Raw genomic sequence first — 12,904 nt, forward strand, 5'->3', positions numbered from 1 at the left:
AAAGTGGAAAAGTAATAAAGTTCTTTGATTTTTTTGAAGCAGCTGAGATGTAAGAACGAAAAACATCGTGCAGTAAAAATAAGGAAGCATCCGCACCTAAAACCTCAGAACCGTGATCGTGAGGCATTGCCAGAAAACGAAAATCATCCCCTATACCAAGCAAACACGCCCCCTAGCGGCAGTAGGTTAAAGTAACTGCAGAACACTTGCCACCATACTATACAAACATTGTGGCTTGCATGAAAGATAAGAAAATGTGCTTTATCATCATCGTTCCTGATGGAAGAATCGCTTGGGGGGGGGGTGACCTCATTTAACTGAACTTTGCACTCATTTTGCAGAAAGTCTTTATTGCCATCTTTATCAGTTTCAAACATGGACATTCATTCCGTTACGTGCCATATAGCACAACAAGGTAGTTGTAAAAATAAAGACATTCATATTAAAACAAATGTTAAAAATATCAATGTCCACAATGGTCTTACAGTATTTCACAGAATATTTTCTTCTCTCTAAAGGGGTTCTCTGAGGAAGGTACTGGGGTCACCAGAGGGTCATCTTTGGCATGAGTTTCACAATAGGCCATTAGATCAGCTGCTGCTTTGGATACCTGGGAAAACATAAGCATGGAATTATCCGTTATGTACTACAAGAGGAAGACATTTGATGTAATCACCAAATTTGTCAAATTGACAGATTTTTTTTTTTGCTTTTTATCAACATAAAATATACACATACCATCATCCTCTCAATGTTGACCTCCAGCTTCAACTGCTCAACCGTCTTTCTTGCATCCGCAATCTTGGCCATGTTGTTGGACATCCTGCCGTTAATTTGCCTGCAGTGAACATGCATGAAAAATTTAGTGTGGCAATTTTATACAGTGAAAACCACAAGAACTGTGTGTGTGTGTGTTTCAGCGACTGATAATTGAAGGTAACTGGGCCGTGAGTATTGAGTCTGTTTCAATTTGCTCATTAATTCTTCCCTGAGTCTCAGCTGCACGTGTCACAGCGAGGGTCTCAGAGGAGGAGGACAAGGGAGGGCAGTGCTGCTCCCCTGATGGGCGCGAGATGAGACTGTAAATAAAGCTTAACATGTTTACGCTGTACAAAACAGAGCTGTTGTTTTTCAATTATATATGTATATTAAATACATATATGTATTATTTATGTGGTTCAGACTTAAATACTATTAAGGATCTTTTCCCTCCACACTGGACTAACTATTGTTTTATATTTATTTGCAGTCAGTGAAAGCAAAATGCAAAAAAAAAATCAAAATCAAAGAATAACTTAGAAATACTTCAGCAAATGTTCAACCAGCACACTAATACACAGGTGCTGCATTTCTTAAAGACGTTAAAAATAACCCTATCTCATATACAAAATTTCGAGATTTCTCCTTAGAATTAAAATTCATCGCAAACATCACTCACCGTAAGATGCTTCTTTGCTGAGAAGTGCTCTTGAGTCCTGAGCGGCAACTTGCAGCATCAAATGAAGTGTGATTAATGGCAAAGATGGGGAGGGAAGCCTCAACAGGTTCCCTCCTTCAATTAATTAGTGCTGGTTCTGCCCCCAGCGTGAGCTCGGAGCAGAGGTGCAAGACAGCATGCCGTGCTGAACCTACTGACGTATGACATTAGGACATTGCAGCATTGGATGAACCAAACCTGATGGTGTGGTCTAATGAAAAGTGGAGTTTTACGCTAAAAGGAAGCTCAATCAAGCAACATTAGAAGATATTTCCCATTTGGATGCAATGTTTACATTAATACAACAATCATTGGATTCTGAATGTATTCAGGTGTCTTTTCATAATATATTTAAAGTCACAGCCACTCAAGGACAGCACTGAATAGTGACAGGCAACCATTCACACTGAGTGGGAAATTAACCTACGCAGCCTGATCGGAAGGAAGTCTCCTTACGAGAATATGCATTATATATTCAATTGCCACACATTAGGGCTTTTAGCTCCACGTGTCGGCCACAACATTAGGTACACCTGCGCAATTTCATGATATAATACAAAACTTGTTTGGGAATGATCAATTCTAACTAAGAAAGTACAATCTGAATAAAAGCTGCATGATTTTCTGAATGCACCCGATGATTTTGCTGCAATGTTTGCCGTAGTGATAAGTTATTACACAAAGCACCAGGGGGTAAAGTGGCTGCGTTGTGCTGTTAAATGTCAGGTGGCTCATTACCATTTCTCACGAATCAATTGGCTCTCTATGAGGATGAGCTAAAGACAGAACTGTCAATGTTTAAGTGTCACAACAAGGGCCTTAAATACAGTGTAATAATCATGTTGTGGCTCAATTAATTTTGTGTGGGGTGTTTTTACTATTTACTGTATTGATAGGCTGGACAGCATTTTAGGGACACGTGTAAAATGTTTATTCTAGCCTAATAATGAAAAGGTTACTGTATCCTATACTTGATCAAAATGAATGGTTATAATACATACTGTCTGTAAATACAGTGTATAAATGGGATATGCATAAATCACATCTGCCCATTGGGGGAAATGTATGAACCATTTTAAGAGACTTCATGGTATTTTGTGTGTGAATGTTGCTTTATACTGGCAGGCTACTGACCCACCAATAACTCTCAAAATTTATTACATGGTTATTAAGTATTCCAATTCAGTGATTATGTACATTTACACAAAATCGGTTGCATTTCCATTTAGTCATTTTGTCACAGTTTGTGCAGAAACAATGGTCGTTCTAATTCATCTTTTAGAGTGGGCTAGCGCAGCAGCAGATACAGCTTTGTGTGCGCGTTCATGTGCATGTATGGGTGCGCGCGTGCATGTGCGCGCCACCATCATTGAGTGATCGTGTTGGTGGGCGTGCACACTGCACACAGCATGTAGCTAGCTACTTTTAAATGATAAATGACGACGGTGGTCGTACGAGCACTTAGCTCTATTTTTTTCCTCTTGTTTGTCCGCTCGATCTCTAACGTTGACCGAGTTCGAATCAAGGCGGGACGCCTGGTGGACTGAAGCGAATGCTGCATTCTGACTGGGCGACTTGATATTGAAGTTAACGCTAGCTAAGACGCACAATACGAGGATGGGGTGCGCGCGCTAACGTCAACGGCGAAAACCCCCGGGGAGCGTTCACATATTTTTGTAAGGTAACCGGTGTTTTGTTTACGCGCTCACGCGTCATGTCGTGATAACACAAGTGGTATTAACTGCCGGGGTTTGCTGTGGCAGGATGCGCGGCATGCGGGGATGACAGGAAGATGGCAAACGGCGTTGGAAGTGAGTAATGTCGGCGAACGGGTGATGTTGCTGTGACTTGCTATGTGCTAGCCGAATGTGAGTGCTTTCGCCTTTTTTTTGCACCACAAAGTTCGGCTGCACCGCCGCTCAACCTGCAGGTCTCTCCAGCTGACACCTCTGTTGACACACACGTCAGCTGGACGCTGCATGAGCATGCGTGCGTGTGCTGCTACTCAGCAATGCATTGAGTACAAAGGATTTGGATTGCAGCTTGAGTTAGCAAGATAGGCCGGGGAATGGAAGCACTTTCCTCTTTTTAGAATGAATCTTCAGGATTTTCATAAACTGTGACAACTTTTTTTTTTTTGGTCATCTGCAGAACACAAGCTGCTTGTGATCGGCCCAACAGAAGCATGGTCACTCAGGGAGAAGCTGTGTTTGGCCACATCGGTTATGAGGAGTGGAGATCAGAACTGGTACTTAATTTTCAACCTTAACTTCAACCTACAGGTGTTAGACTGAAGACCCAGAGTTGCATGTGATTTTACTGGACTCCGCTTTTCGCTGTCCACAATTTCTCAAAACTACAAAAATGACAACCAAATGCAGCGGCAACTATGTAATATGATGGGGTGATTATGTAGTTATTGAAGTGGCAGAATCTGACCTTGAAGGAAATCTCATGTTTCATCTTCCATTTTGCAGGGTCTCTGTCAGTCGAGCCATCAAACCATTTGCAGAACCCGGACGGCCACCTGACTGGTTCTCTCAAAAGGCATGATGTTGTCCTCAATGTCCTTCACTGTAGAGAAGAAATGAATTTACACACTATTCACACACTTCTGTTCACAGCACTGTGCCTCCAAGTATTCTGAGCTCTTAGAAAACACTGACGCCCCAAAGTGAGTGATTGAAAGCATGGACAGTATTGCCGGCAAAAATAATATACAAACAATATACAACCTGAGTGACTGCTTTTCACTGTCATTGTGTGATTGCAGGAGGAAGCGAGGCGAGAAAGGGGAGGTGGTAGAGACGGTGGGGGATGTGATAGTGCGCAGGCTGACAACTCAGAGGATTGAGGAATTAAAAAAGTTAATCAAGCAAACGCAAGAGGAGCACAGGTACTCAAATACACCATGGATGGTGATTTTTTTTAAGAGCAATTTTCTATCATAAACCACAAAATATTAGGACACATACAGTATTTAAGTAAACCCTGTTCCTAACCTACAGGACACTGAAGAGAGAGTCGGAACTTATTCAAGCTGGCCATCTAGACTCCAAACTTGAAGAATTATGGAAGGAAATTCAGCGGTAAAATGCAGCTAATTTACAGTTCACCCAAAGATAAATATTATTATTTATAATATTGTTTTTTTTTGTGTATGTTTAATATGACAACGCTGATGCATTGAAATGTATTGTGTAGGAAACAGAAACTAGAAGAGGAAGAAGCAGAGTTGAAAAGAAAAGTCACAGACGCTGCCTATCAGGGTATCGCCTTGATTTTGTACATGTCGTTATCTAGGATTTGTGACGGCGGTGCTAATGAGAAACAAATCCTAATGCTCTTCCTCTCGCTTTCAGCCAGACAGGTAGCAAAGAACACACCTCGGCGTGTGGCAGGCACCGCCATGCATTCACCTACGGGTTGTAACTCAACCAGCCTGGAGTTTCCCTCTGTTGACCCTCTCCCGAGCTCTCATCCCGATTTTTCATCCACAAAAGATGTAAGTCCAAGGGTTTTTATATTCCTAACATGACCTATCTAACATTTTGGATTCTTTCTATCTGTCTTTAGGCTTCAGGTCCTGTCAGATCAATGTCATTTGCTGACTCTTCCGGCTCGGGTAGCGAGAACCCGCTACTTGGTGATGACCCCACCCAGAAGAAAGTCCTGGCCCAGAGAGGTACACCATCCCCGTCTCCACTCCTCTCTGAGCTGCTAAAGAAAGGCAACATTTTGGCCACAACATCCAGATTGGTAGGTTGAACATGTTTAAACCAAGACAATGAAAAATTATTTCATCATTTGTACTGAAAGCAAACGTATGTATTTTGGTGTCCTGTGTATGTGTCAGACTGGAGAGCGCGACATATCCGCTGGTAATATGACTGTAGCACATGACTTGCAGTTGACGCTGCCCTTTTCTCCAGCATCAGGTAAAATATATTCTCTGGACATTTGAATAGGTACACTTGCAATTTACTGCATACTTGCAGTTTTGTTTAACTACAACTAACCCCTCCTGTGTAGTTACAAAAAAAAAAAAAAAGGCCAGTGTCACTATTGTGTTGCTGTTACCTCCATGAAAGGTGCTCCAATGTTGTCTCGACTCCTGGAGGCGGGACCCTCCCAGTTCTCAGCACAGTTAGGATTCATGGTCAGCACAGACTCCAGCTCCAGCACCACCCCTGCGCCAGTGAAATCTGCTGCCTCAGCATGTTCAGGTCTCAAACTCACATTTGCCCGTTGTCACATGATCCTAAATTATCCAAGATGTACATATTTGTAACTGCAGTGGTGTGATTTAAAAATCTGAAATTAGTACACCCACCAAAATGTTCAAAACTGAGCCCAGTGTGATGCCTTACAATTTGAGACCAGCTATTTGATGCGTCATTCATTTGCAGAGGTGGATGTGATCGCACCATCTGCGTCCTTTGGGTGCCAGCCTCCCCCCGTAGGTGTGAAAGTGTCCGAGCCGAGTGAGGAGGATGTGACAGTTTCCTATATGGCAGATGAACTGGATCTGAAGACAGTCGGGGAAATCATCGCAATCATTGAGGACAAGGTATATTGCAATTCCACGTAAAGACATTGAGGAAGAAGAACTGTCGTGTACGAATGAACGAGTCACGTCTCGTCTACCTTTTTCCTCCAGGCTGCAGATGCTTTGGATGCGGCTGCAGTCGAAGCTGCTCTCTTCCTGTGCGAAGAGAACGGCCACACTCTTCCCGGCTCCTGGCAGGCCGAGCCGTTCCATACCCAAGACCCCCCGGGGGTTCCTCAGTCTTCATCTCTCATCCGAAGCCCAACAAGGAATCAAGCAGACGAGTTAGACATTCAGGGCAAAACTTCAGACGAGCTCTCCTCTGCGTGCAGCAGTCAAGAAAACTGTGATGTGGAGAGCCCAGTGGGACAGAGTGGCCTTCCACCAACCTCCTCATGCGATGTCAGGAGTTTTGTGCAGCGCCTCAGCGGAGCACCTGCACAGCTCGAGGGCATGAGAGATGCGGTGCACCATAAAAGCCACATGCCTTTGGAAGAGAGATGGGCACAGGAAAGATCTGAAACCACCAGTCAGGGTGAGCGCACGCATGTATAAACATGTACATCGTGTGGTTTGATCTCATTAGCTTGTGCAGGCAAATCTAATGGAGTGTTTTACTTTGATGCAGAAACAGTATTAGAAGATTCGCTAGTGACAGAAAGACAGGTACACCACCGCGTCAGAGTTGTCATAGTACCTCCGCTGTATAATCTTGCACCCTCCATCTTTGCAGGAGATAAAGGAGGAGAGTGACGTATGTGTCGATAGTAAAGACAATGCCTCAGGGACAAATTTAGACAATGAGGTCAACGGACCAGAAGACGATGAGGATGACGAGGAGGAGGAAGATGGGGATGGCGTCGAGGGGTTTTCGTCAGAGCCTGACGGAGAGATGGAGATGGAGCGCGCGGCCAGCGAGAGCGAGGACGCGTGCAGCCTCCACACAGCTTCGTCATCATTGCAGCTCCACACCACGGCCGACTCCATCCCCAGCAGCCCCGCGTCGTCACAGTTGTAAGGTTTTTTTTTTCGTTTGTCTAGAGTTGCATTGTGTCATGCGAAAGGTCAGTTGAGTCAGGATTTTGATAACTTATTCTGACATAACATTCTTGTGTAGCTCTTTGTGCAGCGAGGACCTGGAGGCTCTGCAAGCTCACAAGATCTGGAAGAAGGCCATTATGTTGGTTTGGCGTGCGGCTGCCAATCACAGGTAAAGCTTCATCTATTACCCTCCAGCAGACCTTTTTAAAAGTGTGATTCTTTGATATTTCACACTTGCCACATTGCTTTTATGGGACTGCTTGTAGGTATGCAAATGTCTTCCTGCAACCGGTGACAGATGAAATTGCACCAGGATATCATAGCATTGTGCACAGGTAAGCGTGAACTTACTGGAGCACCAATGCACTTGAGTTCAACTCACTGGCTTGTTTATGTGGGACTCATCAACTATATAAATAATTGATCTTGTTAAAACTGGATATACTGACCTGGACTGATTTGTGCAGATGGCGTCTATGACGGTGAAATCTCTCAGCTCCCACGTTCTGTCCTTTTGCAGGCCCATGGACCTGGCAACCATTAAAAAGAACATCGAAAGTGGTTCCATGCGAACCACGGCCGAGTTCCAGCGGGACATCATGCTGATGTTTCAGAACGCCGTCATGTACAACAGCCTGGATCACGACGTGTACCACATGGCCGTGGAGATGCAGCGTGACGTCCTGGAGCAGATCCAGCAGTTTCTAGCCACCCAGCTCATCATGGAGACCTCCGAGTCCGGTATTGGCGCCAAAGGCCTGAGGGGCCGTGAGGGGTTGCGACGGCAGGACTCCACAGACAAGGTGCATCGTAGATGAGACAAATTAAGAGGTTAAAAGAAGTGACTAATCATCCCAAAAATGGGAATACAATTGTTAGTCATGTATGTTGAAACAAAAACGTCTTCAAAATGTTTCAATTGCATCATTACATATTTGAGTCCTAGTTCTGATGTGCTTTTGTTTTCACAGGACGCCTTCTCCATGTCCTCTCCTGCTTTTCTGCTGTCTCTTTTTGTAAGTATACACGCTCACAAGCACACACACAAAGATTCAGTTGAAACAGTAAGCATTGCTATATGGGAGGATGGATGAATTCAGTTCCTGAAAATATATACTAAGATAATAAAAATAATACCTATTAGTTCAAATGAGTCTGTCGTGTAAAAAAGAGCTGAACTGTTTCTATTGAAGCAGTTGAATCATACAATGCACAATTTCTTCTGTCCATGTAGGATGGAGGCACCAGAGGGCGCCGCTGTGCCATTGAAGCTGACCTGAAAATGAAGAAATGAACAAAACAGGCAGAATAACTTAAATCTGACACTGTAAGTGAAACGTGTTAATACTTCCAAGATTTAAATGATAAAGAATCCCTCCCCTTCCCAATCTGCGTCATGTGTAATCCCCAACTTGCTCTCCGTTTTCCAATGAGCTGCAGACTGGATGTGGGGAAGCTCCTATCTTGCAGAAATGGATTACGTGTAATCCCAGATTACAAAAGGGGATTCCGAAAGAGTGGGTCAAAGCCTGTGATAGCTCCACATCACTCATGGCCTGCTCACAGGCAAGAACATCAGGTTGTATAAGTGTCTATAAAACCTCAAAATCAACTAATCCTACAGGCGGGCTGCATCTGGTCCACATTAGTGCGGTGGACTGAACGGTGATAAATGCACTACAGTAAACGTAAAGACACTGTGTGAAAACAGAGGCCAAAGACTTTGGTTTGCTTGACTTTTTTTAGGTGGTGTTACCTTATTAAGGCATTAAGGGGGGAAAAAGAAACCTTATTTTTTCCTCATTTTAACAACCTTTAAATAATTTTAAATGTATATTTTGTGGTTGTTTTGCGCATACCTACCTATATTTTGAGTGAAGCAGTACTGTGGTAATCTCACTGTGTTTTGTGGATGTAATAATAATAACACTACTTTTAAACAATAAATTCAAGTTTGGCTTGTATACTTCTTGTGAACTGCTTTATTTCCCGCTCTTGCTGATTCAAGTGGAATAATGGCATGTTCAAGATCGCCGACATACTTTCAGCATGATCAATTTACGATGCATCCAGAATCAAAACCACAGAAACACAAACAAGACATGAGTCACAAAACAGTCCATTTTACTTAGAATTTTCTGGTATAGTTCTGTTTGAAAAAGCCAACAAGGGTATTTAAGTAAACGTGCCGTCAATGCCATTGAATCAATGTGGTGAGTCAATATTGATTGAAAATGTGTTGCTAAAGGCAATACGTACGAAAACAATCTTTCACTAGGGTACATGCAACATAGAAGTATTAAATAATAAAAGTGCTTGAAATGAGCCTGAACATGTCACAAGAAACTAACGGCGTATGGCACCGTAACGGCAATGTAAATTCTTATATGTAATGTCATGTCCATATTTTTCCATTTCAAATGTCTGTTTTGGTTTTGAAAAGAACAATCTTGGGGAAAGCTCAATATTGACTGATAAAGCGCGGAGTAAAAAAAAAAAAAAAAAGGCGATCACTTCATTTGTCTGATTTGTTTTGATTTCAACTAAATAAATAAATAATAAATAAAAACAAAGTCCATAACTTCACAGTATAACAGTGCGTTTTGTCCAAAGGATGACTTATTCAAGTCACTAGGGAATATGCTGATTAATTGATTATTTTGGCAAGGGCACTGAACAGTCAGCATAATATTCAAATCAAAGCGCACGGACATACATATATCTTAGCACAATGAACTCAGGCAGGGAACATATCTAAAATGAAAAAGTTCAAAGAGGGCAGAGCCTCAGTGCTGTGGCCACCAAAGCAGCTGACACGCAAACTGACACGTATTTCCGACCATCTCGGAGGAGAGAAGGCACATTTCTTTCCCACCTCTGCTGCATGATTCTTGCCATCATGGCCCAAGTGGATAAATAAACTCAGTAATCGTACAAATAATAATAATGTAGCAGAGTGGCGTTCCTCATTAAACAAACCGTCCTTCAATTGCCTCGCTGACGTCCGGCCAATCTATGCAGCTTGTCACAGTTGTCCAGCCTCATGGATTCCGCCTTCTGCTTTAGACGCTCATCTCGATACAGCTGCCCGAGGTTCATCAAGTCCGACTCTGAGAGCGAAAGGGTTTCACGCGTCAAACAAATATTTCGGTGTAGAAACAGATCACCAGCAGTAAATGTCAGCAGTCTTACTCTGTTGTTTCTCCTTCCAACAGCTGCTTTGCAAGTGTTCGACGTAGTCGCTCTCGATCGTCTTCTCCAGCTCGTCCAGGGTGCCGCCGTGGTATTCCTTCTCAAAACCTTTATCCACATAGTACGGCACGCCCATGTGCTGCGTTTCCCGGGAAACCACCAGGCCCATGCTCCTAAAAGCACACAGCCCGCGCGTGGTCAGCAACGGCCCACTGTCAAACGTGAGCAACGGCTCTTCGGCACACTCACGGTTTATAGAAGAGGCTGTAAGGTGGGTTGGTGGCCATCATCTGAGTGAACACCGAGATGAGGATCAACACCAGGACAGGGAGGAGCTGCAGCAGAGCTGTGAAGGTGTTCTGAGTGTACATCACAACACTGTGAGTAGGTGTGCTCGTGCTGCACTATGCAGCGCAACGCTTTCTAAACATATCTAATCCCTCCTGGCCCTGAGCGAGTCACCTGACTTGGGTTGTCCTCCGCCACATCCTCGCGTCGCTCATAAGTTCGTCGGCGGCGAGGCTTGTAGAACTCAGAGTATGAGGCTCCCTGGTTGGTGTACACGTGAATATTGCCTGAGGGCGACAACGGCACTCGTCTAAAACAACCACTTGTGAATCTTAGCGAAAAAGACAGGACAGCCTGGCACATCCCCCCCTCACCTGTAGGGAAACGTCCTCCAAAGAAAATGTTGAAGAGCTCCTCAGGGGAAATGTCGGCCTCAAAGTCTCTGTGGAAGTTTCGGTGGTGGCGATGGTGGGTGGTGTGTTGGGGTGCGCTCTCCGCTGTCGATTGATCGCCGTATTGATCGTACTGTTGCCTCTTATCTGGATTGCTCAGTACGGCGTACGCGTTGCCTATTGCTAACGGAAGGACACCAATGTTGAAGACACTTCAAAGGAAGCTTACTTGACTTAGATAAAGATAACTGAATTGGAGACTACAAACAAGAGCACAAAGCTCCACCAAGGCTTAAACATTGATCAACAGTTCATTGGACATATTTGTAACGTCAAACTGCTCTACCTTTGAAAGCATCTGTGGCTCCAGGAGCAAAGTTCTTGTCAGGGTGAAACTTTAGGGCCAGCTTTCTGTACGCCTTTTTCAAATCGTCATCACTGGAATCCTTGGGAACACCAAGAATCTCATAGAAGTCTCTGCAATTCTTAATTCTGCAGTGACATTGCGGATGTTCAGATACAAAATCCTATTGTGAGGACATTTCATATCATGAGGTCATGGCTGTGTACCTGTGAACACCCTGGCGCTGCTCTTCTGTGTAGCTCTTCTTGTCATCGCTGTTCACCTGACTTCTCGCTGCACTTCCACAGTCCTCATCTCTCCAGCCTTTGGGCGGGGGCACGTAGTTCGCTCCCGGAGCAGCGTTGCTTCCATTTTTGATCAGGGCGTCAATCAGCACTACAGAGAGAAGTGTTCAGAGGAGAAAGAAAACATTAAGAGTGAAGTCTGTGTGGGTTCAACTTCTGTCATCCAAATCAAGGTAATCAAATTGAATCATGGCAACTTGATTCTTTTTGATTGACAAGATTAACAAAATGAACAAAAAATGAAAAACACAAATCAACATTTTGCACAGTCTTCTACTAGTTGAATGTATGCCAGTGACTAAAATAAAAACACACCAACCACACCATAAGAACACCAGCAGCATTGTCTCCCAAATGCGTTATTTGAAGTAGACAAATAATATTCAGTCCTTCCTCCTGGCCTCACATTTCACTTAAAGCCTATGAGAAAGAATATAGTATATAGATATTTAACTACATCATATTGTGAAGTAACAGTACTTTAGCACAGTATTTGGCTACTCTGCCCACCTTTGGTTACCTTCATGTAGCTAGTATGAGAGAGGGAATATTTTAATATTTGTAATATCAACTCCAGAAGCGGGTGGTCCACACAGCACAAAAGTTAAACAGCTTAGTCATGTCTCCTACTAAATAAAGCAGCCAGAGATGCACGTCAGCCAAAAATAAAACATTGTAATGAGGTAACATTACATGAGTATAATGGTCCAGCATGAGTCTTGGCTTGTTACATGCACGGCTGCTAATGTTACCTCTAGCCCGGGTGCTGGGGTAGATATTCTGGGCTTCATATAGCAGCTGCAGCGCTCGGTCCCTCCGTCCTGCCCGTAACAATAGCTTCGCGTTCTCTATCAACCGGTCCGCTTCGTCTTTGTCCATTAGTTGCAGTTTTTTTGCAGCTTCTAATGTCCGAAAAGCGTCACACGCTGTACAAGCCGGTGGCACTGCACCTTGCTAGCCACTTCGCTTCGCTAACTGACAGCTGCGTGACGTTAGCTTGAAGGGTAGTTAGCTAACTAGCAAGCTAACTAGTTAGCTTCAAGCTGGCACGGACTTGACGCTAACCGACCGACTGGCAACGGCGTTTGTTGACAGCCTGCAAAAACCTCAAAGACGCATGACATTTTTTTTTTTGAAAAATTAAACAATAACACCCATAATCTGAAGAAGTTGATTATTGTCAGTTTGCACCTGCTAAACTTGGAGTGATCGTGTGAGTTGCAAGGGATTTGTGACGTCACTTCCTGTGATAGATAGATAGATAGATAGATAGATAGATAGATAGATAGATAGATAGATAGATAGATAGATAGATAG

The 12,904-nt window shown here is 43.7% G+C and overlaps 3 protein-coding genes across 8 annotated transcripts; 1 reads left to right on the forward strand and 2 right to left on the reverse strand.

The window, feature by feature from the left end:
* Positions 1-330: 330 nt before the first annotated feature.
* gng8 (guanine nucleotide binding protein (G protein), gamma 8) lies at positions 331-7,049 on the reverse strand. Of its 4 annotated transcripts, XM_088398720.1 has the most exons (6): positions 6,125-7,049; positions 5,811-6,005; positions 5,558-5,738; positions 1,439-4,051; positions 739-838; positions 331-610 (listed from the first exon to the last, which is right to left on the reverse strand). In XM_088398720.1, exons 5-6 carry the CDS (start codon positions 820-822, stop codon positions 482-484), a joined length of 213 nt encoding a protein of 70 aa, XP_088254846.1. In that variant the 5' UTR covers positions 823-838; positions 1,439-4,051; positions 5,558-5,738; positions 5,811-6,005; positions 6,125-7,049; the 3' UTR covers positions 331-481. The 4 variants fall into 4 exon arrangements, with proteins under 4 accessions (XP_088254846.1, XP_088254847.1, XP_088254848.1 ...); XM_088398721.1 differs by lacking the exon at positions 6,125-7,049 and having other exon boundaries at positions 5,811-6,026; XM_088398722.1 differs by lacking the exons at positions 5,558-5,738; positions 5,811-6,005; positions 6,125-7,049 and adding an exon at positions 4,213-4,235.
* On the forward strand, positions 2,832-9,031 carry brd8a (bromodomain containing 8a). 2 transcript variants are annotated; one of them, XM_088398715.1, is made up of 21 exons: positions 2,832-3,158; positions 3,241-3,288; positions 3,629-3,725; positions 3,955-4,024; positions 4,102-4,151; positions 4,251-4,373; positions 4,486-4,566; positions 4,682-4,746; positions 4,840-4,982; positions 5,054-5,236; positions 5,334-5,415; positions 5,569-5,703; positions 5,887-6,047; positions 6,138-6,561; positions 6,655-6,692; positions 6,760-7,040; positions 7,144-7,236; positions 7,334-7,402; positions 7,588-7,870; positions 8,039-8,083; positions 8,302-9,031. In XM_088398715.1, the coding sequence occupies exons 2-21, from the start codon at positions 3,270-3,272 to the stop codon at positions 8,359-8,361; spliced, it is 2,502 nt and encodes an 833-aa protein (XP_088254841.1). In that variant the 5' UTR covers positions 2,832-3,158; positions 3,241-3,269; the 3' UTR covers positions 8,362-9,031. The 2 variants fall into 2 exon arrangements, with proteins under 2 accessions (XP_088254841.1, XP_088254842.1); XM_088398716.1 differs by lacking the exons at positions 2,832-3,158; positions 3,241-3,288; positions 3,629-3,725; positions 3,955-4,024; positions 4,102-4,151 and having other exon boundaries at positions 4,844-4,982.
* On the reverse strand, positions 9,027-12,772 carry dnajc18 (DnaJ (Hsp40) homolog, subfamily C, member 18). Of its 2 annotated transcripts, none has more exons than XM_088398717.1 (8): positions 12,340-12,772; positions 11,510-11,678; positions 11,286-11,431; positions 10,922-11,122; positions 10,722-10,834; positions 10,509-10,618; positions 10,260-10,432; positions 9,027-10,177 (listed from the first exon to the last, which is right to left on the reverse strand). In XM_088398717.1, exons 1-8 carry the CDS (start codon positions 12,464-12,466, stop codon positions 10,053-10,055), a joined length of 1,164 nt encoding a protein of 387 aa, XP_088254843.1. In that variant the 5' UTR covers positions 12,467-12,772; the 3' UTR covers positions 9,027-10,052. The 2 variants fall into 2 exon arrangements, with proteins under 2 accessions (XP_088254843.1, XP_088254844.1); XM_088398718.1 differs by lacking the exon at positions 12,340-12,772 and adding an exon at positions 11,907-12,310.
* Between the last annotated feature and the right edge of the window lie 132 nt (positions 12,773-12,904).

Source organism: Syngnathus floridae, chromosome 15, assembly GCF_059516105.1.
Source record: "Syngnathus floridae isolate MCC-2025c chromosome 15, RoL_Sflo_1.0, whole genome shotgun sequence".
NCBI lineage: Eukaryota > Metazoa > Chordata > Actinopteri > Syngnathiformes > Syngnathidae > Syngnathus > Syngnathus floridae.